The sequence below is a fragment of the Daphnia carinata genome, chromosome 1, assembly GCF_022539665.2.
Source record: "Daphnia carinata strain CSIRO-1 chromosome 1, CSIRO_AGI_Dcar_HiC_V3, whole genome shotgun sequence".
In the NCBI taxonomy this organism is placed as follows: Eukaryota; Metazoa; Arthropoda; class Branchiopoda; order Diplostraca; family Daphniidae; genus Daphnia; species Daphnia carinata.
In genome coordinates, this window is record NC_081331.1 from 5,409,113 (window position 1) to 5,435,280 (window position 26,168).

The following is a 26,168-nucleotide window of genomic DNA, read 5'->3' on the forward strand; positions in this document are numbered from 1 at the left end:
GGGCGACATGCTGAATCAACAAATAATATAGTTTTTCAAAAAATGTGTAAGTGATTGAGCTGAAATACCCTGGCATCGAAAAAAAAGGAAGAAAAGAAAGCTACACAAGCGTAACCCAAGAAATATGAAAGAGCCAATCATTTCAATCATCATGTCATCTTTTTTTTTTACCGAATGACACATATCGGAGTGATGAGCCCGGTGGGAAATGGACTGAAAATCTGAACGAAAAGGTTGGCATTTTCACGATGATGTCTTCCCATTTCGTATGCAAAACATCCTTCAAAGTGGGAATGCTGTACAAAGCTGCGTACAAAAAAATAGAAATAGAAACAGAATAAGCGCATAGAGGTAGTGCCGCCGAGCTATCTGATCCACTGGTTTCAAATCTCGGAGTTTAGCCATTCAACAAATGTACGTGCCGGCAATTTTGAACGCGCATGTCTAATTTTCAGGTAAGAAAAAAAAAAAAAAAGACATGCGGACAAAGCACGAGGAAGTTGAACGAACTGAGCATCAATCGAAATACAATGAGGGGGCACTGTGCTGTATTTTCCACAACGACGTCAAAGGCAAGCGACATGGAACACACATAAAAACAAAGAGAAGAACGAAATGGATCAATCGTACACACGATTCACGCAATACTTGATGGATACGTCATTTTGCAGGTCAAGTATATCAAGTAAAACTAAATGTCACGATATGATTATGGCACATGATATTCACCGAAACTTTTGTCGAAAAAGTTGTTGATTTCTATAGCCTTTAAATAGCTTTGTTTCAACCAATTGTACGCGAGCTTTACAATCAGCCCGAACGTACGTCGTTGTTTTTTTTTAGTCTTGAGGTTATTTGGATGATTCAATCCTGTTTCATATTAGCTAATACTAAACAATAAACAATAAAAATTTATTCGATTAAGGCGATTAGTCAGGTATGTAGGTTATTCCATCTACGATCAATGTCGGCACATGGTTAATGTGTACAACTATAATAATAATTTTTTTTTTTAAACCATTTTTCTTTTGTTTTTGTTTTTTGTACATTAAAAAAAAAAAAAAAGCAAACAGATACGAATGGATGAAGTTTTGAGCTGGCTATGAACCGTCTTAGAGGACACTTAAACGGCTTAAGGCATATGTCACGAAATAATTTGAAAATCTGTACAGACAGCGCAAGCGCAACATAAACGATGTCAGTCAGAGTATTGCATAATAAGTCATTAAAATATAGTTTTGAAATGTACAGGTAAAAATTCGAGTCGAACATCCACGTACGTACACATTCACTCACGCACACACACTTATCCCACAATGATATAAAAAGATAAAAAAATAAAAAATAAAAAATAGAGTCAAGTTAATAATCTGACTTGGTTATACTCTTTGACGAGGTTAGCTTTGAAAAAAGAAAACAATTTAAAAGCAACACCGACCGATGAAATGGACGTTCAATCAATTAAACTTTTAAAATCAATGCGAAAAAAAAAAAAAAAAAAAAAAAAAAAAAAAAACAAAACAAAAGGTTTTCCATTTTCTTATAAAAGTCATATCACCTCGATTGAAAAGATTGAGAGAAAGAGACAGAGCGAGAGAGTGCCAACGTCTGCCCGTTGAAACATCAACGGTACATTATGTCGGCTTCGATGTTGGTTCTCATCTGATTGTGGCCGCCACTGTTGCGCTTGATGGTGGCCGTCGGATAGTCGCTGACGTTGCTGTTGCTGATCTTGAGCGGCGGCGGCCGCAGTCCCCGGCCCAACGTGCTCAAACTGCCGTTGCCGCCACCGCCACCGACATCTTCGATGCCGCTCGTCTTTTTCCAGTCGAGCGACCCGACAGAGACGTAGTGATTCTGCTGCTTGGCCGACAAGTAATGCGGACTGGACGGTATCCGCGGCTTACTGCCCCCTACTATGGTGCCGAATCGACCGAGATCCAGCTGGCCGTCCTTTGCGCGCAGGCACACAATCAGGACGGCTAACGTCAGGAACAAGCCGCCAAAGATGCCCACAATAACAGCGCCGATAATCACTCCTTTCGGCGATTGATCGAAACTGTTCAATGAAGCCACCGCCAACGTGTTGTCTGTTCAAAAGAAAAGAAAACATCATGAAATTGAATGCAAATGAATTACAAAATCGTACGCTAAATTTTCACACGATGACGCCAATAAGGGCAAAATACCCAATTTCGTAACCCAACAGTCAAAGGTTTAACAAGTCAAAGTGAAAAGAATCAAAGGTATCATCATGTCAGACTTTGATTATAGAATTTTCTTCCGTTGAAGAAAACAAAACCCAACGCAAATATTTTGACTGGGCTAATCACGCACGACGTGTACGCGTGCACCTACGCCATATGGTCATAATACGCACCTTCTAGATTAGTGATGCAAACACGCTCTTCTTGGCTACGCCCCTGGCACAATCCTGGTGCGGTGCCTTGTCCAAGATCGCCCACCAGGCATCTGCGCCTCCGCATCTGCATCCCGTCCGCGTCGCACAGCGACCACGACGACCAAGCGTCCCATCCTTCCGTCGCTGTATGTCGTGAAAAAAAAAAAATAAATAAATAAATAAATAAAAATAAAAGTATGATGATTAACATACGACTGTAAACATAAAAACAAACTTGTGAAACAGAAAAACCGCATGTTTCTTACAGCGCAATAATAGAATTCCGCCGTGAAACGGCTCTCACACGCCATAAGAGGGGAAACAGCGAATCACGCTCTTTAAAAAAAATTTAATAACGCGAAGTAAAAACGACCAGCAAATAAAAATTTCACTGATTTCAAAATAAACAAATCAATTCATTTAAAAAACACAAACAGTGAAGACGCATAAAATTATGATGATACGGCTGCTGGACATGGCTACGCTTATTGCGCCATTGCATCACATTTTCCGTGTCTAGTTGCAACGCTAACGGACCATGCTAATAAACAAGCCACACTCGATGCATTTGACATAAATGGTCAACGAATAGATAACGCACAACAGGATTCTCTCTTTCCCTTTTGTTTTTTTTTTTTTTTTTTTTTTTTTTTTTATCTGACTATTGAAACGAATTTTATGCACAGACAATTTCCCTTGCCGGATGTTTTTGCGTTTTTCATTTTCTTTTGTTTTTATTTTATTTTTGGCTATCTACGGTTGTAAATCAATCGAATCCCTGATGGCTAAATTAATATCATTCATCCTGTAGATGGGCACGGACGGCACGCAACTCCTACACGTCAATGCCATTTTCTCTCGTTTTCTATTATGGGACCGGCAGCAGTTAAACCACTTTACTCGGCGCTTTTTATTACGACCGCGAACAGTACTAAAAAAAACAAAACTACATTGCCAATTCGCTCCCATTCCGCTAAAACTGAATGTTTTAGGAAGACGAAAAGAAAAATAATAAATAAAAATAATGGAGGGAATAAAAGTGAGATAAGAAAAACTTACGTTCGCAACTGGGATTATTGCAATATTCTTTCATTTCGGACGGACCGACGCATCCTTCGACGTCCAAGTCGTTGAAGGCGGCAGGGTCGTCACCGCCTTCAACGGAGCACGTCCGTGAACGGGAGCGGGTTCCTTGTCCGCACGTGACCGAACACGACGACCAGTCGGTCCAGCAACTCCAGACGCCTTTGCATGGCTGCAGATTGCAGACGCGCTCCATCAAAGTGGGACCGTCGCAGTCGGACGAGCGCAGGTAACCCGGTCCTTCGCAAGTCCTCGTCCGCTGTTGCCGTCCTCCTCCGCACTGGCGAGAACATTCCGTCCAATCTGACCACTCAGACCAACCGCCTTCCGTATTGCCGGAATCTTGTGTTTTTGACACGTAACAAAAAAAAAAAAAAAAAAAAAAAAAAAGAAAAGAAAGAAAAAGTTAGTTGCAATAGCGGCACGTTTTTGAATAGCAAAGCTTCTGGAATGCCATCTGTTGACATCGTGCTGCACATTAAAGGCGTTGAGTTTTCTAAACAAAAAAAATGCAGCATACGAAAAAGCACAAGGAACGACAATGACCGTGCGCTTTTCAAACCCCCTCCATCTCGTGATTTGTACACGAGCCACTTGTCAAACACAAAAGTATACGGAATGAAGATCAAAGTGAAAAGAAAAACGAACCTGTTCTGATACAGGTGTCGTCCTTGTGGCAGATGCGCTCCTCAAGTTTCACGGCGCCGACTTTGAGCAGGTTCATGTCGACAGGCGCTTTGCAAGAGAAACGGAATCGACGTTCGATGCGGCCGAGATCCGTGTCGTTGGCCAGCAGCCAAGGCGTCCAAGAGGTGACTTTTTTGGCTTCAGAGCAGGCGTGTACATTGCACGTTTCGTATTCTACACCGCAGCCGGAACAATCGGCTCCGCCGTGTTGCGGCGGCGGACTGTCGCAGCGCCTCAGCCGCGAGCGGAATCCACCACCGCACGACGCGGTACATTCGCTCCAGTCGCCCCAGTCGGACCATTGGCCATCAACAGGTGGAACACTCTTGACTGGGCAGGGCGGATTGCTCGGACAGTAAATCTCGTCGCGATCGGGACCGACGCAGAGTCGGCCGCCAAAGGCCGGCTCCGGATTACCGCACGATCGGCGACGGGTCTTGACGGCCAAGCCGCAAGTCTGCGAGCAGGCCGACCAAGCTGACCATTCGGTCCAGCCTCCGTGTCGGGTGCAGTTGGTCACTTCGTGACCGTGACCCAGACATCGCTGGCCACCGTGCGCGGGTGCCGGTCGATCGCACTGGCGCTGGCGGCACGAACAGCGATCTCCTTGGGCTCCATCACCGGTGTGCGCGCACTGCGCCCATTCGCTCCATTCTCCCCAACCGCCATCGACTAAAAAAAAAAAAAATCGAAAGAATTCAATTAATTATTCATGGATTCTCCTTTTGCTTTTTTTTTTTTTTTTTTGGGGGGGGGGGGGGGTATCTATAAAATGTGTTCATGTTACTGCATGATGTTGGCAGTTGGTAAACAAATATTGAAACAGCTGTCGTGGTGATTCGGCACGTATTTACTTGATTTCGAAACGAAAAGCGAAAAACCCCAGAAAACATGTAACGGTTTTAAACGATTAACTAGACTGCAGATTGACTCGCTAACCTTTCAAACTGAGGTTCTATTGCGTGGCAAAAATTGTTATCTGGCAAGTGTCGAAAAGGAGAAAAGATGGCAAGATAAAAGAAAAAAGCGAGGTAGAAAATTGTTACAGCTGCCGTTTTTCTCTGCTCGACAACAGAAAAACATTCGGTCATTTTGGCTGCTGTAAACGACAAACAACAGTCGATAGCTAACAAAAAAAAAAAAAAAAAAAGGATTGTAATCTACCCACTTGTCTAAATATCTATCCCCCCCCCCCCAAACAACATGCATATTCAAACAAGCTGCAGTTCAAATATCGACGAACAAACTCTGCAAACGTTCAATCAATTCGTTATCAAGCAACGTCGTTTGTTCTTTGAACGACCACCAAAACAAAGCGCTAGCAAACCAATAGAACCCCGTGCCCACTGATTTCTATCCAAACACTGTTCAAAAAACAAATGCTAATCTATTTCGAAATTTAAATTTGAAAAAAAAAAAAAAAAAAAAAAAAAAGAAATAAATTTATGTTTGCTCACCTGGAGCGTTGAGTATGGGACAGCTGGTAATGCTCTGTTGCCAGTAAGAGACGAGCGGATTCTTGTTGGGCGGCGGCGAACACTCCTCGAGAACCGACTGCCAACCGCAATAAGGATCCATGGAATTGAGGCACTGCATCTTGGTGGTGAAGCGTCTGCATCGTTGGCTAGCGCCCAGCCGGATCACTTGGTTCTCCGTTCCAATGTAAAGGGCGTTCTGCAACGTTTTTTTTTTTCGGCACAAGAGAGAGAGAGAGACACATGATACCAGTGTTACAAAGAGGCGACAAAGACAAGTAGAAACAAAAGACGTGGCTTAATAGATCGCATTTCACAAAGAAACACAAAAGGGGCAAAAAAACAAAAAACAAAAAACAAAAACAAAAAAAACAAAAACAAAAGAGAAACGATCAAGGTTTTTAGGCGATGTGACATACTTGCTGTCTGAGGTATTGCATCGTTTTAATCTGGCGGTCGGCCAGTTGGCTGGACGACTTGAAAGGATCGATGATCTCGACGAGACAGGCTTCCTGCGTCCTGGGCAAGACAGAGTACTTGCGAATGAGGCCGTCTCGAGAGCTGGCCACGTACAGAACGTGAACGGACGAGTGGATCTTGGTGGCCACCACGTCGACAGCTATGTGGCTGAAACGTTCTAAATCGAGCCGAATGAGCGGGCCGAGTCCGTTCTTGCCGTGCCTGGCCGCCGGTTGGACAGCGCGATCCATCAGCTGGTACTTTTCGGCTTCCAATAGCGAGCTGCTCGTGCTCGGATGCAACGAAGACGAATGGCTCTGATGATGCGAATCGCAATGCGAATGCGTGTGGCTCGAATGGACGCTCTCCCACGTCGACGTCGGGCTCGACTGCGATCTGAACGGGCCGGCGAAAGACTCTTGCATCGAGTCGAGCGTGAAAGAACATACTGCCGATCCGGCAATTGAATTCCTGGTTGGAAGGGAAATGAATGATTCATTTATTTATTTATTTATTCTTGTGCCGATGCCAAAAGTGCCGAGAAACAAAAAAACGCATTCAATTGATTCAAAACTTACTCTGGAGTGGTGAACGTGGCGTAAAAGAGGCGTTCCTCTTCCAGGTAAGTGACGCTCTGAATGTTGTCGTAGTAAAACGGGTATTCGGCCGGCAGCGAACAGTTCAATCGCGCTTTCAAGAACGTCGTCCAAGTGTCTTTCAGCATCAGCTGGCCACCGCCCCAATCGTTTTTGCAAACCCTGGCCACGCGCGAATAAACGGCCTTGCCGCAATTGCTGTACTCGACGGCCGCCTCGCGGAAAAAGAAGTAAACAAAATGATCGGCTTCGACGGAGCCGACGAATTCGGGCACGTTCAGCCACTTGGCGTTGTATTGCATCGTCCTCAAGCGGCCCTTGTTGTGCGAGTGGGACGTGCTGCCGCTAGCGCCAGCGGTGGTGGGCAAAGGCAGCCGGTAGATAGCGTTATCCTGGCCGGAGAAATCCGTCGGTGAGCCGATATACAAATCGGCCGAACCTCCCGGTCCAGTCGACAGCAAACTGCTGATGCGACTGTGAGGACTGTACGGACACCTGTCTTTTTTTTTTTTTTTTTTTTTTTTTTAAATTCCATTAATTTTTTAAGTACAGAACATTTTGGTGAATGATTTATTGCGATGGGCTTTTTTTTTGTTTTGTTTTGTTTTAAAGATGAGCGAGAAAAGGTGCGCAGAAACCGACAAAACGATGGAGAGAGGAAAATGAGAAGAAACCTTACATTAACTGCCATTAAGACCTTTCAACCCATTCATAATTCGTCAGCCGCTCTATTTCAAACTTTCTACCGGTTTTCTTTTTTCCTTTTTTTTTTTTTAAAGAAAATTTTGTTTTATGACAAAAAAAAACAAAAAAAAAAGGCAGCGACCGCTCCATTGTAGGAGTTGGCCAGATCATAAGCGAGATAGCCTCAGCTTCGTCACGGAATGTATGTTAATGCGCATATGCAAAACGGGATTATGACGCCGGAGACATGGCCGTTATTTTCACGAAACAACAACAACAAAATATCTAAATTTTTTTTTTAAAGCCCAATCTCTTTAATCCCCTATATATACTGTCTATATATTTTTTAAAGCTTCTCCCACTGACAAATTTCTTTAGTTAAATCACGTTGAATAATTTCCCCACCGTCATTTCTTTTGTTTGTTTTGTTTGTTTGTTTTTTTTCGAAAAGAAAGCAGCGAAGAAAGAAAAATGTTATCGGAAAATAGCGCGTAATGCTCGTAGCGGGAGGGCTCTAATCTATTATGCAAAGTTATAATAAAAACCGCGTCAGTAGAGAAAAAAAAACAAACAAGAAAAATTATTTTCACGTAACGGTACGTTTCTCCCCCAAAATCAGACGCTGCTGTTAGTTGTTTCAATCAAAACAAGTGTAGAAAGAAAGAGAGAGAGAGAGAGAGAAAGAAAGAAAAAAAAAGAAAAAGAAAAAGAAATAGCGCAAATAGTTTGATGTTACCTGGCAACGCCCGATGACCATTCCGAGACGACGTCGATGGCCTCCACCGGACGCCAGGAGCAGCGCGGCGAGAAGGCGTTGGTCCCGCACGCCAGAACTCGCTCACCTAAGGAGACGACACGCATAAGAGAAAATACATTTCCATATACATAATTATCGAGTGGTTTTTTTGTTTGTTTCTTTTTTAGAGGTCGTTGCTTGTCCTTTATTTATTTTATTATTATTTTTTTTTTTTTTTTAGGGGATATGTTTTTTTGTTTTTTGTTTTTTTTTAATTCTTTTGACTTTTTAATTTGGGCATCAACCGGCTTTTTTTTTTTTGATGGCGAGATTAATAAGGCATTGGATCGAGCCATTTGTCCGTTTTTTTTTTTTTACCGTTCGGGCTACCGACGGGAAAGAATCAAGTTTGACATGACACATGACGTCCAGCGAAATGGAGAGAACAAAAAAAAAAAAAAAAAAAAAAAAAAAAAAAGGGAAAAAAAAAAAAAAAAAAAAAAAAAAAAAGATGGCGAGGAATTTTCTTCGTTTTCTTTCGACATCGCCCTTAAAAAGAAGAAAACAATAAATTCAAAAGTGTTTGAGTCGCATACCGTGAACGTGCAGAACGCGGATGTAGTTGTGACAGTCGTCCTCAGACTGGCCCTTGTCTTGACAGAGACGGACAACTTCGTCGGCGGCCGGCCAGCGCGACTCCTCCAGTAGAGCCAGTCCGTCCAAGCTCAAACGGAACAGGTAATCCCTGAAATGTTGCGGTTTGAATTTGAGGGGAAAAAAAAAAAAAAAAAGAAAAGAAAAGAAAAGAAAAGGGGAATGAGAAATGCGAACAAAAGATTGAAAGTCTGAAAATTAATAACGCGGCGCGGCATTCGTAAATTAAATTCATTTTTCAAAACGCGGTGGATTTTGAAAAAAGAAAAAAAAAAAAAAAAAAAAAAAAACATTTTCAATTCTACCAGCGTATGCAAATGAGTTTTAGTTTGAACTCATTCATTTTCGTTTGTCCATTGAAATCGGTGCCCTGCAGTGAGATCCTATTCTTCATTCCACAATATCAATTTTATATCTTATTCTTTTCTTCTTTTTTTCCCGCAATTTTACGACAGTCCACAACGGCCGAGAATCGAAACATTAAAGAACAGATTTCTCAAACAATAGTCCGTCTAAAAAAAAAAGAAAAAACGATGCACGGAAACGTGAAATTGTGGGGCCGTATTTGTTGTTCCATAACCAAACGCCGTTTCACACCGACTATTAAAAAAAAAAAAAAAAAGACTAAACTAAAAATATAAAATTAAAACTGAAGCTGCTATAAATCATCCCGGACGTGAACACACAATCACCTCAGCGGGTGGTCTTGCCCTTCTTTCTTTTTTTTTTTTTTTTTTGCTCGAATCACACCGACATCTCTCCGTTTTTTTTTTTTTGTTTTGTTTATTTTTTTATTTCCGCTGTGTGGTTCGTTTTTTTAATAGATACGCACGTAAAAGATACGGTCGCACGCATATATCTCCGATTGAATGATGAGTTCAAATCCCGTTCTCTAGTGCCTCTCTCTCTCTCTCAGCCTGCCATCCATCATTCGATTCAAAATGCCGATCGGAGATATGGAAGTGATAGCCAAATAAACACAAATCTTATGGCATTTGAAAGTCAAATACGAAATTTTTTTTTTTGTTTTTTTGTTTTTTTTTGTTTTTCTTTGGGCGTTCTATGGATATATTTTATTCATCTGATTTCGAGATCTTTATTACCGCAGCGGCAATGCAATCACGCGATCGAGGCCAAACAGGAGAGGGGACGCAAATATTTCACGTTTTTTTTTTTTTGTTTTTATTAGCAAAGCGATTTCAAGGAAATGGCGACATTTGCCAATGTCACCCATAAATTATGGCGTGCAATAATCGAAATTAAAACACAAGCGCACGAAAGAAAATGAAAAAAAAAAAAAAAAAAAAAAAATTCCCGAGACGTTTGATATTTTTTAATCCCCCCCCCCTTCTTTTATGTTTTGTTTGTCTTTCGTAACAAAAAAAAAAAAAACAAAAAAAAAAAAACCGAAACATGTCGATCGGCTTGGTTACAACATCTGGGAGTGGAACGAGCCATTAGGACGCCATTGAAACCGGTTGGAATATCGGCGATCAAAAAAACGAGCGAGGCAGTTAAATGACATCAAAATAGAAGAAGAAAAATAAACAATAAATAAATAAAAAGCCAATCGAAAATGAAAACAAGAAAAAAGGGCCCAATTCTATGCTGAAAAAAGTCCAAAGTCCAAAATCATTGGGTTCGAATTTATTTTTTAAATTGACGCCGTATGTTTCAATTGACCTCCGCAAAGAGCTCTCTCATTATTCGTTGCAACAATCGCACTCTGTGTTGGTTAATGCGTTTTTTTTTTTTTTTTTTTCTTTGACGAGAAGAAGGCTGCCTTATTTGTCGTGATGCAATTCGAAGAGAAGAGGTAAACCCATCGCCTTCTAAGGGTGTCACTTTCCCTACGCATTTTCGGTCTGATTTTGATTGATGGGGGACCACGGTTTTTCATTAAATTTTCGAGCGCAATGATCCAAATGTTGATGGTGGGGGGGGGGGGGGGGGGGGGGGGGCGAGTGTGCGCGGCGGATTGTCTATCTTTTTTTTTTTTTTTTAGTGTGTGTGTGTGTGTGTCAAACTGGTTTGATTGATGTTGCCAACCATGTAGGGAGAAAAAAAAAAAAAAAGAACACCGTACACTATTCGCCGTGGACGATGGCAGTGACACAAAATCATTACCGCCTATCTGTATGGAGTCGATGAATATTTATGAGATCCCATAGAGCTGTTTTAGTGTCTCATGTTTTATGGTCCCTTTTCTTTCCTGATTTTTTCTTTTGTTCAAAAATGTTTTTTTTTTTTTTTTTTTTTTTACAACATTAAATTTTTTTTTTTTTTTTTTTTTTTTTTTTTTTTTTTTTTTTTTTGGGTTTTTTTTAAATTTTCTTTTTTTTTTTTTTTTTTTTTTTTTTTTTTTGAAATCTGAAAATTATATGGAAGACTCTTAATAATCAAATTCAATGGGCAGCGCCATCACAAAAGCCAAAACGACGGAGAATTGAAAAAAATAAAAATAAATACCAACCGGTGTAAACGATAATTATTAGTCCCGGGGATTATTACCCGGTTGCATTTCATCCTCGCAATAACGACGTAAAAAATAAAGAAGGATGTCTAGATGGCGTCTACATACTAAAAGAACATCAACGGCGATAAATATTATTTTTTTTTAAAGCGACGACACCTTTCCTTTGAAAAAAAAAAAGGGGGGGGGGGAACATTTACACATCTTCTTTTTATTTTTATTTTTTTTTTTGCATCACGTAATTACGATCCAAAAATGTACATAACCCAACCTACAGCTATTATCTATTAACACACATTTCTCTTGTTTGATTTTTCTTTCTTTTTCTTCCTTCTCCGTAACACTTTTTTTTTTTTAAATTAAACATTAAAAAAAAAAAAAAAAAGACAATAGTCTCTGTCAACATCAAAAGTTTTCATTGAACGTGGTGAAAGTCCTACGAAATCCCCCACTAACAAAATCTTTTTTTTTTTTAAATGGAGGCTATACAGGTAAATAGCTAAACTGTATTTGCCTCTCTCACCTGTGTTTTTTTTTTTTTGCTATATCTATATAAATATAAAAATGTACACACACAACAGAGACAGCGTGCAGCGCACATTCAGCACCACCTGCTGCACCGCTTAATGTCCCCCCGTAACGAGATTAATCCTTTTACGGCTAAGCTCTTAAGAAAAAGAAAAGAAAAAAAAAAAAATGTTCCAAAGAGAAACGTTTTCCTCCTCCCCCCCCCCTTCTGCTCGCCATCAGGATTGTTTTCCTATTCACCTCGTCCCGCGTGATACGGCTTTTCTTAGCTTCCATTGCAAACTCCCCCTTCTTTTTTTTTCTTTTTTTTTAATGATTTCACTTCATCATTGCGTCATATACAATCGCCAGAGTGGCCGCTATTGTTATAGTTTCACGCCGTTTGTATCGCCATTGGTCGTCCACTCGCAACATGCAAAATCACCGTGAATACGCGAGTCCCTTATTTAACCGAAGTGGCTTCTCTCCCCCCCCCCCCCCCATCTCCAAACGCTAAACGGCATATTTTTAGTTTGGCCCCAATTTCGAACTTTTTTTTTTTTTTTTGTAGCTCACATAAGGACTTTGATTTCTATGGCCCGTTGATTGGAATGTCCCGGCATTTATATGGGGCACGGACTTTTAACACGTAAAGATGGCAAGCCCGCCCTCGGGGTTTCGTTCACGAAGATATCGGGACCGTCTACCCGCTTTTTCCTTATAGAGTTTCGTCGGACTTTGTTGGTTGCGACGTGAGTTAGGGAGATATTCAAGACGGATGTGAGAGGGACGAAGACGAGCATACATTTAAATACCTTTGCCCAAAAGGGGTAAAGTGACCCAAACGAGTTGAGGGTCCGTTGCCATACCCACCAATACGATTTTTTTTTTTTTTTTTTTTTTTTTAAACGAAAGAACGGGCTTCCCTTTTAAAGGTATGTGTGACCCGGCCGCTATACTAGACACATACATTTTTTTTTTAAATGAAGAAAAGAAAAAAAGGGAATCGATGATTAGATTTTTGTTTTTGTTTTTACCTGGCGGCTACGATCAGTTGACCTCGCGTCACGTCGAACACCAATGAAGAATAAGTACGGGCACCGGTGTGGTTAAACCAAACCATCGACTGTTCCAAATCTGCAAAAATTGAACCAGGAAAAAAAAAAATGAAATAGTTTTATTATGTAAAAGAAATGTTTTGAAAAAAAATTAAATAAAATAAACATAACAATGAAAATAAAATTGGCAAACACGAAAAAAAAAAAAAAAAAAAAAAAATGAATTGGACCCGTTTCTTTGCGCTTTATTGCTTTAAAGATGGTGGACTCAAACGAATGAAAACGGACTACGTTATCTAACGAAACAAAAGGCATTTCACATTTCGTTTTCGTCTTCTCCTTTTTAATTACCTCATATTAAAATGTATTCCTTTTTTTTTTTTTTTCTTTCGGGGTCAAAGAGAATGGTACAAGGACAGTTAAAAAAAAAAAAAAAAAGACAGGTGTTTCACGAACGAGACGACCGAAAGGGGAAGGGAAAACAAGCGAGAGAAAGAGAAGGAGAGCCTAAATCGAATAGTCAAGTTGGGTACGGTGCTAGTCTTATTGGAAGGGGGGGGGGGGAGAAGCCCGTGCGGGACAGGAAACGAAAAAAAAAAAAAATTATGCAAATCGTATTCATGAGCTGTTTAGAAGCCGATGGTTCGGTTGGAATTCCTCCGCGTTTGGGTGAGGAGAAAAATGGGAGTGGAATGATGAGCCAACAGTTCAATAAAAGAAAATAAAACAAAAAAAAAAAAAAAAAAGAGAGAGACACACAGACATTTTCTCGACTGGAACACAAGAAAAAAAAAAAAAAAAAAAAAAGGGGGGGGGGGGAATAATAAAAGAAAATCTACATTCCCTCCCGGTCCTCACAACTTATTTAAATCATAGTGACGGGTAAAAAATAAAATAAAATAAACAAGTCGTCAAAAAAAACAAAAAAAAAGCCGGCACGCGAATATTTAACAGTAAAAAAAAACAAAAAAACAAATGAAAATCGTCATCGGGAATAGTTCCCTGTTTTGCGACAACTCTGGTTTTCGATTATGATTATCAGTGCTCTTTACAAGCCCTCGCCTCGTTTCCATTTCATTTCAATCGATCAAAACGCACAAATAAACTTTCGATTCTTTCCTTTTATGTCCATTCCTAACAGCCAAGGATATTTTGCGTGAAAAAAAAAAAAAAAAGAAAAAACCTTGCGGGATTCCCATTATTCCACACTGGACAGGGCACGGGTGGGAATGTCAAAAAAAAAAAAAAAAAAAAAAAAACTTTAGGTGGCTCTCTATTTTCTAACGAAACGCGCGCCGAAAAAGTCTTTTTGAACATAACAAAAAACCGGTCCCAGTTCACGAGTTCACATATTTTGTTCTTGACTTAAAGAAAAAAAAAATAAATAAATAAATAAATACATAATTTACATTTCGAGTCGGGGCTACGTCGCACGCATGCGCGTACCTCAATGTAAAGTGACACATCTGGTGAAAATGAGAACCACCAAAAAAAAAAAAAAAATAATAATAATAATACAAAAGACCTCAAGACAAATCAAGTAAAAAAAAAATAAAAAATAAAAAATAAATAATAATAACAATAATAAAAAAAGAAACAGGTGGTCATGGCCAGAGCGATAAGGTAACGAAGCGTCGTGAAAAATAAAGGCGACGAATGACAAGTTTTTGATCTCTTCAACCCGACACGGTAAAAGCCAACACGAATGCGGCTGCTCTGCGATGGGATGTGTTCACGCAGCGGTCGGAGAAGGTCGAAAATGAAACAACACACAAACATCTCGAAAAAGAAAAAGGAAAAAAAAAAAAAAAAAAATATCCTCTTTGTTTGCATAATAATAGGGGACTTCTAGCTTGTCAGTGTGTATACTGTATTTATAAATACCTATATACACAGAGAGCGCGCAAGGGTAGGAAGAAGTGCGTCTGATGAGGACCAACACATTCCTCGTTTTCTTATTCAGGATCTTTCGAAAAAAAAAAATAAAATAAAAAGTTAGACACACAGGTGAAACAAGACAAACAAAACACGAGGCTATATGCTCGTATCCTACATAGTAGCACCGTGTGCTGCGTATGCGTTAAAAAAAAAAGGGGGGAAACATCATGGGGAAACATCATATACACAACCGGACTGTCATTAAGAAAGCTCGTAGCCGGCCCGCTAATTAACGCAGCCGCTAGCGGACGACACGGCCAGAGAATTTAGAGCGTGAACTTTAACCAGGGCCGGGTCGCAATAATTGGACGCGCATCTTAAGGCCCGTTGGGAGCCGATTAGCGAACAGCTGCGCGCTAACACCGGGGCCAAAACAAAAAAAAAACAAAAAACAGATTGGCTTAAAGGCAGACGGGGAAAACGTTGGCCAACGGCGTGAGGCAAAACAACAGCGAAGCGCCTTTCACTCGAATTCGAAGACGGAGAAACAAGAGGAGAAGGAGAAGAAGAAGAAGAAGAAGAAGAAAATAAATTTTTGCTTAAATAAGAAATATTTATGTAAAAAGGGGAGAAAAAAAAAATGCCGACAGTCCCGCGGGCGGCTAATGCCAAGCTGAAAAGGTGACGATAGTCTACAGGTAAAAAAACAAAAAAACAAAGACGCGCACTCGCCGTCCCATTAAATTTCGTCTAAACATTTTTCTTTTTTTTTCTTTTTTACAGTACGATCACAATGTTTAGATTGGAATTGAAATGCGTACGAGAAATTCACCCGTTCTAAATTTTTAAAATATTGTTGGACATTGTCATTTTTTTTTTTTTTTTTTTTTTTTTTTAAATTTGGATTTAACATTATTTCGATTTCTTTTAGGGGGAAGGCGGTTCAATCAAGAGAAATTCGAGTAGTGTTTTTTTTTAATTCTTCTTGTTTTTATGTGCGTTTGCGCAACGCGATAAAGCCCGCATAGATCTTGCACGCAAAGCGTAAAGGTTTACAAATGGTGGACATTTACCGCTATTTAAATAAAATTTAATACGTTAATGAGGTGGTGGTGACCTCTTTTGTTTTTTCTTCTCGATTTGCTACATTTATTTTTTTTTTTCTTACACGTTGCACTTCGTTTCAGATTGAACTCGAGAAAAAAAAAAGAGGCGCTCGCCGCATAGGTTGAGATGTCAGTTAAATCAAATGGCGTTAAAAAACAATTGGAGGGGAGTGAACTAAAAAAGAACGATTTCACTTTTTGTTTTGTTTTTTTTTGTTTGTTTGTTTTTTTTTAACTTGAAAGTTCCAGTTAAAAAGAGAGACAGAAGACATCGAAGAGACTCGAGAAGTGAACGCAGGAGAAGTCCAAGAGTAAAAACACACACAAAAAAAAAATTTGAATAAGAAAATGGCGTTCTCCATTTCTATTCGACTCCATGCATGAGAATAATTTTTACTTAAAAAAAAAAAAAAAAAAAAAAAAAAGTTTGAAGAAAACGGGGTCGTTTCTTAAGGGGCTAAGGAAAACACACACACACACAAAAAATCATTAGACATTCTCCAGACGTCGGGGCAAAACGTTACAAGAAGAAGATGATCCATTCTGTTCATGCGTCCACAATTCTTATGCTGCCCCTCTAAACACGACTCGAAAAAAGCAGATGGCCTTTTCTTTCCCTCTCCCCCCCTTTTTCTTTTTTATTCATTTATTTTAGGAGAAAAAAAAAAAAAAAAAACAAATTCAAAATTCAGATAAACTGCCGTTTTGGAGAGATCTCGTTCAATTTCCCATTTTACGTGGAAAAATCGTGATCTTTACAAAAGGTTTTTTTTTTTATAGACAATTTGATCGCTACTGGCCCTGTCAAATGTCGGCCGTCAGGTAAAAGAAAAAAAGAGAGAATCAAAACATGTTGGTAAGGGGAAGAAATTTTGTTTCGAAAATGATTTTCAGAAAAAGAAAAATAGACTATCTAAAGATCCATATTAGGAAAGTCTAGATCTTTAAAAAAAAAAAAAATATATCAACATTTTAAAAAACAAAGTGCCGTTTTACAATTGTCCCTAAATGATTTCCATTTTTTTTTTTTTTTTTTTTTACATCGCTCTCTATTTTGCCTCGTAAACGAAACGCGGGCATCGCAAAAAAAAAAAAAAAAAAATAAATAAATGGCGTGACGAAGAAAAGCATTTTCTATGGGCGTGATATGACTCTCGTCTAATATTTCACCTGTGGCCAACGGTGCGTTGAAAGTGGCGCGTTCAATGACGTTCATTCCGCACGTTTTCAAAGAAGCTTAAGGCGGAGCACCCATTTCGCGTGAACCTATGACGGTAGTCGTTCAACTTGTTTTTGTTTTTGTTTTTTTGTTTTTTTTTATCCCCAAATGTTCCATCGTGTCATATCTAACGGGGCAACGTCATCGACTAAAGAATTGGATTTTTTTTTTTTTTTCATTTAACCAAAAAAAAAAAAAAAAAAATGAAAGAGAAAAGAAAAATGTTATGCCCTGGATATTAGCCTGGAGCAAACGCAAGTCATCAAAAAAAAAAAAAATCTTTTTTCAGCACACGTTTCCATTTTTTTTTTTTTTTTTTTTTAGCCCGACGCGCCATACGAGTTATGCAAATGTTTGAACGTTTGGGTTTTTTTTTTTTCAGACTGGCTATATACATTTCTGTTTGCTACCACTGCTGTGCTATTCTATTCACAAGTCAAACGTACGTGATGCAATTGACGGGTTTTCTTCGCTTCTGGACTCTACTTGATCAAAAACTGGCCCCCTCTTTTTTTTTTTTTTTTAGAGCAAAAATTGATAGATAACAAAGTGGAATCAAAGAACCAAGGTGAAAAACATAAACCTCCCTCCCAAAAAAGGAGAGAACTCTAACCAAATAATCAAAAGGTTTTTCTTTTTCTTTTTTTTTTTTTTAAAGCTTTTCCCCTCCTCTATTTTGGTCCACGTCTTCTTAAACCGGACACATTCATTTCAACATTTTTCAAAAGCAAACATTTTTTTTTTGGTTTGTGTGCGCGTACTCCATCCGGGTTCGCATTTTTTTTGTTTTCTTAAGCCATTCGGCATTCCGTTGAAAACGGCCATCTTTAAACGTCCCGAACTCATCATCGTACCTCTTTCTCTCTTTCCCCCCCCCCCCAAACTGTGAACATATTCCAGGACTAAATTCAATAACGTTTTGCACGCAACTGACCTGCCGTCTTTCAACATGTCGTTAACGACTGGGAAATGTGGACGTTTTTTTTTTTTTTTTGTCTCCCGATGCCGAAGGCGAACGCTATTTCGGAGGGAGGGGAAAGCTTTAAAACGTATGGCATAACACCGTGCGATGAGCTTTAGGGGGAAAGAAACGAAAAATGCAGAGCACATATAAATATACATTTATAGGACTATATCAAGATTTATAATAACCCATAAAAGTCTCTCTCCCTCTTTTTTTTTTTTTTTTTTTTTTTTTCTTTTGGCATGTTCTGTGTTGATAATCTACTCAGCTATGGACGCACACGTAAGTAGCCTAACCGTAGAGAATTTATTCCCCCCTCCCTTCTGCCTCTTTTTTTTCTTTAATGTCGTATTTATAAACAAAGCTGTTTCCCCTCTTCTATTTTTATGTAGTGGTACACATTTTCATCGTATTTTTTTTTTTTTTTTTTTTTTTTTTTTTTAATAGTCCCGATTAATTTTGTTTCTTTTCTCGGGGCTTTTTCTTGACAATAACGTCGATTTCAGCTGCCCTCTTTTTCCCTCCCCTGTCGACTTGGGAATGATAGATCAAAAAGAGTTCATCACTCGACAGCCGGGGTCTACAGAATGAGCTTCAATCCCAGGTGTATCATCACGCACACACAAAGAAAAAAATAATTTAGAAAAAAAAAAAAAGGAAAAAGAAAATGATGGGATTAAAGGGAGGATCCCGTTCGTCCCACTGAATGTCAGCAACTAAAAAAAAAAAAAAAAAAAAAACCTCATCGCCCATTCAAATCCTATTGCAACATACGCGCAAGAAAGAAGAACTTTGAACCAACAAGTGGATGCAAAAAGGCAATGAAACTATCAAAACAATTTTTTTTTTTTTAACGGATAGTCAGACACATCCGTCACGCGGGAGGAGCTACCGCTTTCAATGTTAGCCCATTAATAGATCCGTCTCGCCAAAACCGCATGCATTCTCACGCTTTTCACCTGACTAGTTAACTTGTTTTGCACCTACACGGACATTTTCATTGAAAAAAAAAACAAACAAAACAAACTTACCTCGCTGACTGGGTTGACGGAAATCGTGCTGTTCATCGCTTCGATGATGATGATGATGATGATGTTCAATAGCCGAAGATAAGTCGAGCATCGCCGTCATGGTCAAGGTCGTCACGAGCAATCGAATAGCGGTTCCCATATCCGCCATCATTTTCATCCTTTTCGTGATTTCAAAACAAAAACAAATCGAAATCTGTGGCGCGCGCGTTCTGGGTGCGGTTTGAAACGAGGCGAACGCTGACACTCCTTAACGTGCCATTGGGGCGTATCTTTAAACCAATCCGGTCCGGAGGCCCCTTTTTTTTTTTTTCTCTCTCTTCTTCTTCTTCTGTCAATAAAAAAAAAAAAAAAGAACAAAAAAAAAAAAAAATGAGTAAATTTGAAAATGAGCAAAAGGAATCACAGGAAAGTCAATGTCCCCTCCCCCCTTCAGAAAACACATTATTCTGATTTGCTCTAACTAGTTGGGCATTAGGGAGCGGTCAGTTTGCACGAAAACGAAGCGGTTCGAAACGCTTGCGGGCAACCGTTGTCAAATTTACAAGTGGGAGCGAGACACAAAATAAATAAAAAAAGACAACGAGAGTGCAAAGATTGCGCTAGGGAACATCGTTAACGTGTTTTTGTTTTGTTTTTTTAACCCAAAATCTAGCCAATGAAAAATTACATTTAATGAACCATTTTCTTTTTTTTTTTAACCTTGCGGCATTTCAACATGAAATGAGCAAAAGTCAGCCAAATAAAATCTTAAAAACGTGATTGATATGATTCGACGGTTGTCCCCAAACAAATTCAAACAAACTAACAAGGGGGATAATTCTTTGTTTTCTCCTTTTAACATGAATGCAACACTTTATTTATCTCGTGTAAAGTTTTGAAATGGAGGGCGGGCATTTTGAAAATGGGGTGCGTGTCCGTGTCAGCTTTGATTTCGTTTGTTGTTTTCTGTTTCACTTTTTATTCAAGCAAAACAAGATTGAAATTTTTCATTTTCTTTTCCTTTTCTTACAAAACGCGCACCGCCAAAAACAAAAAAAAAAAAAAAAATGATGTTTGGCTAGTAGCGATTCGCCAGTTAATAAACAAGCGGGAAACATAAATAATAAGAGACAGACACACACACACACATGCGCGCGCGTGTGTGATGAGGTGAATAACACACACACGCATTAAAAAAAAAACGACCTACACAGACAAATGGCTAACGAACATTTGATAAACTTTCTTTCCACCTTTTAACCGGATACATTGAGCCAAGTGTGTTCTCCAATTATTTTGTCTTTCCGCAGCTTCGCGTGTGTGTGTGTGTGAAAAGAAACTTTTTTTTTCCGGAGTTGGCAATGCGATCGGTTTCATCTCACAATCGTTCGATGTTCGTTTCAAATATCCGTCACGTACACAAGACACAAACGTGACCGGATAACAGTTTTACAATTAAACAGAATTTTTTTTTTTTGAAAACGTCGTGATCGGAATTTGCGATGCAAACGCGCATCGATTGTGAATTTCATCAGCGAAGTGAAAATCAAAGTAAAACATGGGCTCAAATGACGACGATTGAGTGCCATTTTCGAAATCTTGATTGGAGAGGGGGAAATAAAAGGAAAGCTAAAAGAATAAACTCTTAAATTTTATTCTCCTTCCGAGATGGTGACGTCCGATATCGCCGGACATGCCCTCCCTCTTTTAAGAGAAAAGAAAAAAAAAAACAAAAAAAAAACGTTGGGACAAAAAGAAGGGAAACAGTGGCCGAATAATAATAAGCTTCTTTATTTTTTTGTGTGTGTGTGTGTTTTTTTTTTTCAGCTTTTAATTCATTCCTCCCTCTCTTTAGAAAATAAGAGATTTTTATTTTATTTTCAGATGGAAAACGTTGATTTGGGGAACAACGGTTACCTACATGCCGGACCTCAGTTCCCCTCGTTTTTATAATGAGGTGAAGGCTATTCATTAAAGTGGACGCTAGGGCCTGTAGGGGGCGATCGACTGCTATCGTGTCAGGTTTAACGAACTGCTTGGCCTACTCTAAAATTATTTCTTAAAAATAGACAAAACATTTTCTTTTAAGAGAAAATACGTTAGATAGTCGAAATACATTTTTCTTTATGTTTTTTAAACGTGAAATGCATTCGACCAATAAGAAAAATAGGGGGATCGTGTGACGCCTTTTGAAAATCGCGCGATCCTAAGATGCAGCCATGCAAACGGAGCTCTTCCTTCTTCTTGGCCGTCCGTTCGTTTTTTGAGAGAATAAAAAAAAAGTCTCAGAGTTCAGCTATCGGTTATCAACGGCGTAGCTCAAATTCACTTTGAAAAAAAAAAAAAAAAAAAAAAAAAAAAAAAAATTGTCGGTTGCGTGAAAATCGAGCCGTACCCCCATCCTTACACGTTTCGATCACGATGACGAAATCGGGAATAATCACGCAGAGGTTTATCTAACCTCTCCTCGAAAGGGCGTGGCTTCTTCGATATTCAAAATCCGCAGCTGCGGACAACGATATCATTATCAAATGATATCGTGAGCGGTACGTGATGTGCGATCAACGTGAGAACTAAACAATTTTCCAATCATCGATTTCTCCTTCAATTACTTTCGCACAACAAAATAGTCAAAACAATGTCAGACATGTCCCATTATGTTTGACGTCACAAGTTGGAAACAACAACGTCCGAAATCAAATGTTTTGGTTCTAAAAGTGCACCCCTGTTGCGTAGCCCAGGTAAACGTGTTTACCTCTCACGAGTCTCGTATTCCTTCTTTTTTTTTTTTTCCTTCTAAACTTCCTACAATTTCCTTATCAGATTTACTGCCGTGTTTTTCTTTTATCGCACCTGATGATAAAGACAATAACAATGCCGGCCTCCGTAAGAAGACGGACGATAGCGCATGCACCTAGTCATATAATTACCTCAGCATGTCGAATAAGAAGCCCAACAATGAAAACTAGCCAATGAACGCTAAGAAAGAAAAAAAAATATACATAGTCACACTTTGGTGGTATAAGTTTGAACGCTAGTCACGCTCAGCCTTGTGTAGCCACCAGCTTTGATTTCAAAAAAAAAAAAAAATGGAGTTGTATAGGCCGTCCTTTAAAAGAAGAAAGAAAAAAAATGAATCAACAAATAATTGTTACAAAAATTACACTAACAATCCAATTGCTACGTAGGGAACGAAACATGTCGCCCGGAGGGAAATGATTCAATGATTTCACGATGATGATGTTATGAGTTGCTATGTCGGAATAAAAACACAAAAAAAAAAGGAAAAATTTCAAACGATGAACTCCCGAGTTCGTTGGTGGCCCTTGATGATCTCTCTTCTCCTTTAATCCGATTGATTGTAAATATTTTCTTTTTTAAAAGAAAATGACGTCATTTTAAACGCAAGTTTAAATGCCCAAGAAAAACAATGGGTGTGTGTGTGTGTGTGTGTGCATTGGACATTTAAAAACACGTGCAACATTTTTTCACAGAGGAGGTCCTTAAATAGTGTCCCTCTTTTTCCTTATTTAGTTTTTTTTTTTTGTTTTCCAAAAATCTTTTGTATTTTTCTCTCTCTCTTTTTTTCAATCAACTCCCGTGTATGTGTGTTTCAGACTTTTTATTTAAAAACCACGGCCCCTTGTTATCTGTATAGGGTTTTGGGTTGCACGGTGAGAGTCTGCTGGAGGTAGGTCGTCGTCCCGACAACACTAAATCGGGACTGTGTGTGTGTGTGTGTGTGACTCTCTTACTTGTGTTCCCCCCTGAAGCACATTGCGTCGTCAGCCCATACAATGGCCCCGAAATTGGGAAAAAGAAATAACCAGATTTTTTTTTTCCTATAGCGCAGAGAGAAAACTTAAAAAAGATAAGCGAACATGTATATGAAGCTATATAAGGAGAAAGACGAAAAAAAAAAAACAAATTTCTTTCTTTAAATAAAAAAAAAAAGATAAACAAGACAAGTTTGTTGGGGTGAGTGTGTTCTTAAGGTCTCGGCGGGAGTGACGAATGTCACGTGCTCCGGAATACATATTGGGTGAGATTTTTTTCTTTTAAACTTGTACCACAATTTTTGTTCTTTTTTACACGTCGTCTTTCTAGTGTTCCATGTAAGGGCAAGTGACCAGACCCCCTCAAAAAAAAAAAAAAAAAAAAAAAAAAAAAAAAAAAAAAAAAAAAAAAAAAAAAAAAAAAAAAAAAAGGGACGGGCAAACTGAAGGGAGAAATGCGTGGCCATAATTTTTTTCAAGACGCTGATTTTCTTTCTTTTTTTTTTTCCCTTTCAGTACAATTGTGTTTTGTAAGTAAGCCCCTCCGAAAGTCCAATCGATTATTACCTGTGCTGGACCTAAAGGTAAATCATCCAATTGTTGTCTTTAGCCACTACGAGTCTGAGACCTTGAACGCCAAATATACCAGTAATAATAAACAGATCAACATCTATTATCTTTTTATTACAGTATGCCCTCAACGATAGAATTAAGGATGGGCAACAGGTAAAAAAAAAAAAATAAAAATGGCTTTCTCTAGAGGGATGTACCAGCCCCTTAACGAGTGGAAAGGCTGGCGACGAACCCAAGACATTTTTTTTTTTTTTTTTACTACACCGGAGTCAAAAAAAAAGGGGGCAGTGATGAGAGGCCATCATCATCATCGAGTCGCCATCGCCATTATTTCAAAACTAAAAAATTGGTGGTGTAACTTCATTTTTAATGTCATTTTGACTTCAACTATTTTCCCCTTTAAAAAGAAATTAGAACAAAAATTAAACTTATTAAAGGGCTTGGAGACAAAGAGTCCTTTTAAATTTGGCCTTTTAACAGAGTCTAACAAACCCGGCAGGAGGAGAAAGAAAGACTCCCGCCGAGCGCTCCGGTGTGCGTTTAACAACGTGTTCCGTTCCTCTCCCTTTTTTTTTTGGTCGCTCCTACGTAAAAGGGAAATAGCAAAAAAAAAAAAAAAAATGTGCAAAGGAACGGCATAGGTGCGTCAAAAATTGTCCGAGTGTTCGCCAAAAAAAGCAATTAGCATTTGAAATTCGTTTTCAATCAATTTGCTATTACCCCCCCCCCCCTATTCATTTTCTTTACGGGCAAGGTGTGTTTTTTAATATCAACATAATGAAAGGAGAAAAAAAAAATGATTGTTTATGATCTGGTCACGCATTTCTCAGCTAAAAAAAAAAAAAAATGGGCGGCCATTTGGTTTTTTTCTTCCCATTGCGCATCACGAAATTGCGCAGCGCGGGAAAAAACACACATTTGAATAAACAACTGCGCAATGTTGTTTACACGACAAGAGATACCTTGGCAAAAGAAGAAAGAAATCCCTGTGTGTAGATTAGCACGTTATGGCTGAAGTGGGACAGGGTTTTTTTTTTTTTTTTCTACAACAAGAGAATTTTCAAAGTAAAAACATCGAGAAAAAAAAAAAAAGATGACGAAAGTCGAGGAAGAAGGCGCGGTCAGAGGTGTCGTGTTCTGTCCATTCCAACAAACGCTGCACCCTCAAGCCCGTCTGTCACACAAAAAATTGTTTTCAAAAGAAGAAGAAGGAAAAAAAAAAAAAGGGAAACGTTGTGCTTTCTCGTATTGTTAAGTCAGCGTGCGTCTGTGATTTTCTTTTTTTTTTTTTTTTTAAATGCTTCTTGTTTTCTGTACGAAAAGGGCGACAGTGTGAGATCATCTCTTATTTAGATGGAGACAGTGGACGCGTCTTAACTAACAACACATTTGGACGTCAATAGCCAAACGAAGGGGGAAACGAGGAGCATCTGAAAAGAGGCAGAATCAGCTGGAAAACGATCGCAGATAATGGGGTCTGACTTTCAGGATGAGAAAAGAAAAAGAAAAAAAAAAGAATCTCGTTTTGTGCTGATTCGTGTCACATACGCACGTAGGAAGAAACTTTAGACGCCGAGTGAAAGAGACGATTTACGAGCCTTTTTCTTTTTTAAATGGGAGAGATAAACGTAGAGAGAAAAAAAAAATGATGAAATATACAAAGACACGTTCTTCTAAAAATCTTGCAAAAGAATTTTTTTTCCGAATGCAAGCAAAGAAAAGGTAGCCGGCAATGATCCAAAACATTTCATCTGTTTTCATTAGCGTCAAATAGCGGCAACCTCGCTATTGAAATTGAATGGGGGGGGGGGGAGCCTATTGACCAACAGATCGTCAAAAATCGCCACCAAAAAAGGATGCCAACACGCCTCGAAGAAAAAGAAAACGATGAAACAAATATTAAAAGAGTGTTGAAACATCTGAAAAGTTCGTAACAGTTAACGACAGGTGTAAATCCTTAGTTTCACCGTTTTCTTCCTGATTTGATATCCCCTTTCCCCCTAAAAAAAAAAAAAAAAATCTGTACCGAGTGAGTAATGGATTTCAACTGTGAAAGATCAGCGTCCTACGAGTAACACGTTACACGCTGTTTTAAATGGTCATTTCAGTCCGACAGCCAACTGTTGGGGAACAGGAGGATCTGTGAACAATCGTCTACGTGTCGGGCAGTCGTCGGCCGATATTAGTGACGGTCTCACTGACCTTTTCTTTTCTTACATTTGCCCCCCTCGTGTCCAAGCTTTCTACATAATCTCGGCATTACCCTCAACTAACTTTATTTTTTTGGAATTTCGGAATTTCAAGATGGACTCGCGTTGGCAAAGTATCGTCTTACTTTCAACAACCTTGGCGACTTTTCCGAGAAAAAAACACGATTCTATTTCATCACCTAATATCGTAGATGACGGAATAGCAGATAAACTCACAAATAAAAACAAGAAACAAAATAGAAATTGGCTATTTTGTTTCGCGAAAATCAAAAACTCGACTGACCTGGGATGGCGCCAAAAATTCCACGTGGTTGGCTAATAGCCAAAACGTATCACCACCTTTTGATGTAACAGTCAATTTCCAGAAAGCCAACCAAAAAAACCAAACTAACAAAACAAAACAGCTGCAAATGTAATCCGGCGAGAGTGAGACGTGTAGTTCAAACTTCCTCCAAGATGAAACGAAACGATAAAAAAAAAAATGAAAGCGTCCAGTCATGGACGTCCGACTGCGGTCGAAGCGTAAAATTTACTGAGCGATGGGATGCTTCCCCTCTCCTATTTGATCTCTCATCTAATGCTGTGTTGCACGTTTTCATTTTTTTTGGTGTGTATGCGC

The 26,168-nt window shown here is 39.0% G+C and overlaps 1 protein-coding gene across 1 annotated transcript; it reads right to left on the minus strand.

The window, feature by feature from the left end:
- Positions 1 to 531: 531 nt before the first annotated feature.
- LOC130690847 (semaphorin-5A-like) lies at positions 532 to 25,999 on the minus strand. Its single transcript, XM_057513713.2, has 12 exons — positions 25,833 to 25,999; positions 19,012 to 19,339; positions 12,793 to 12,892; positions 8,718 to 8,866; positions 8,122 to 8,227; positions 6,684 to 7,196; positions 6,066 to 6,576; positions 5,629 to 5,845; positions 4,133 to 4,843; positions 3,461 to 3,826; positions 2,381 to 2,545; positions 532 to 2,090 (listed from the first exon to the last, which is right to left on the minus strand). Exons 2-12 carry the CDS (start codon positions 19,166 to 19,168, stop codon positions 1,624 to 1,626), a joined length of 3,462 nt encoding a protein of 1,153 aa, XP_057369696.1. The 5' UTR covers positions 19,169 to 19,339; positions 25,833 to 25,999; the 3' UTR covers positions 532 to 1,623.
- Between the last annotated feature and the right edge of the window lie 169 nt (positions 26,000 to 26,168).

Coding starts and splice junctions, on each gene's coding strand:
- LOC130690847 (XM_057513713.2), bottom strand. CDS start 19,168: ATGAAAATGATGGCGGATATGGGAACCGCTATTCGATTGCTCGTGACG. Junction 12,893..19,011: donor CCGTCAACCCAGTCAGCGAG/GTAAGTTTGTTT, acceptor CAATTTTTGCAG/ATTTGGAACAGTCGATGGTT. Junction 8,867..12,792: donor CAACTGATCGTAGCCGCCAG/GTAAAAACAAAA, acceptor GCAACATTTCAG/GGATTACCTGTTCCGTTTGA.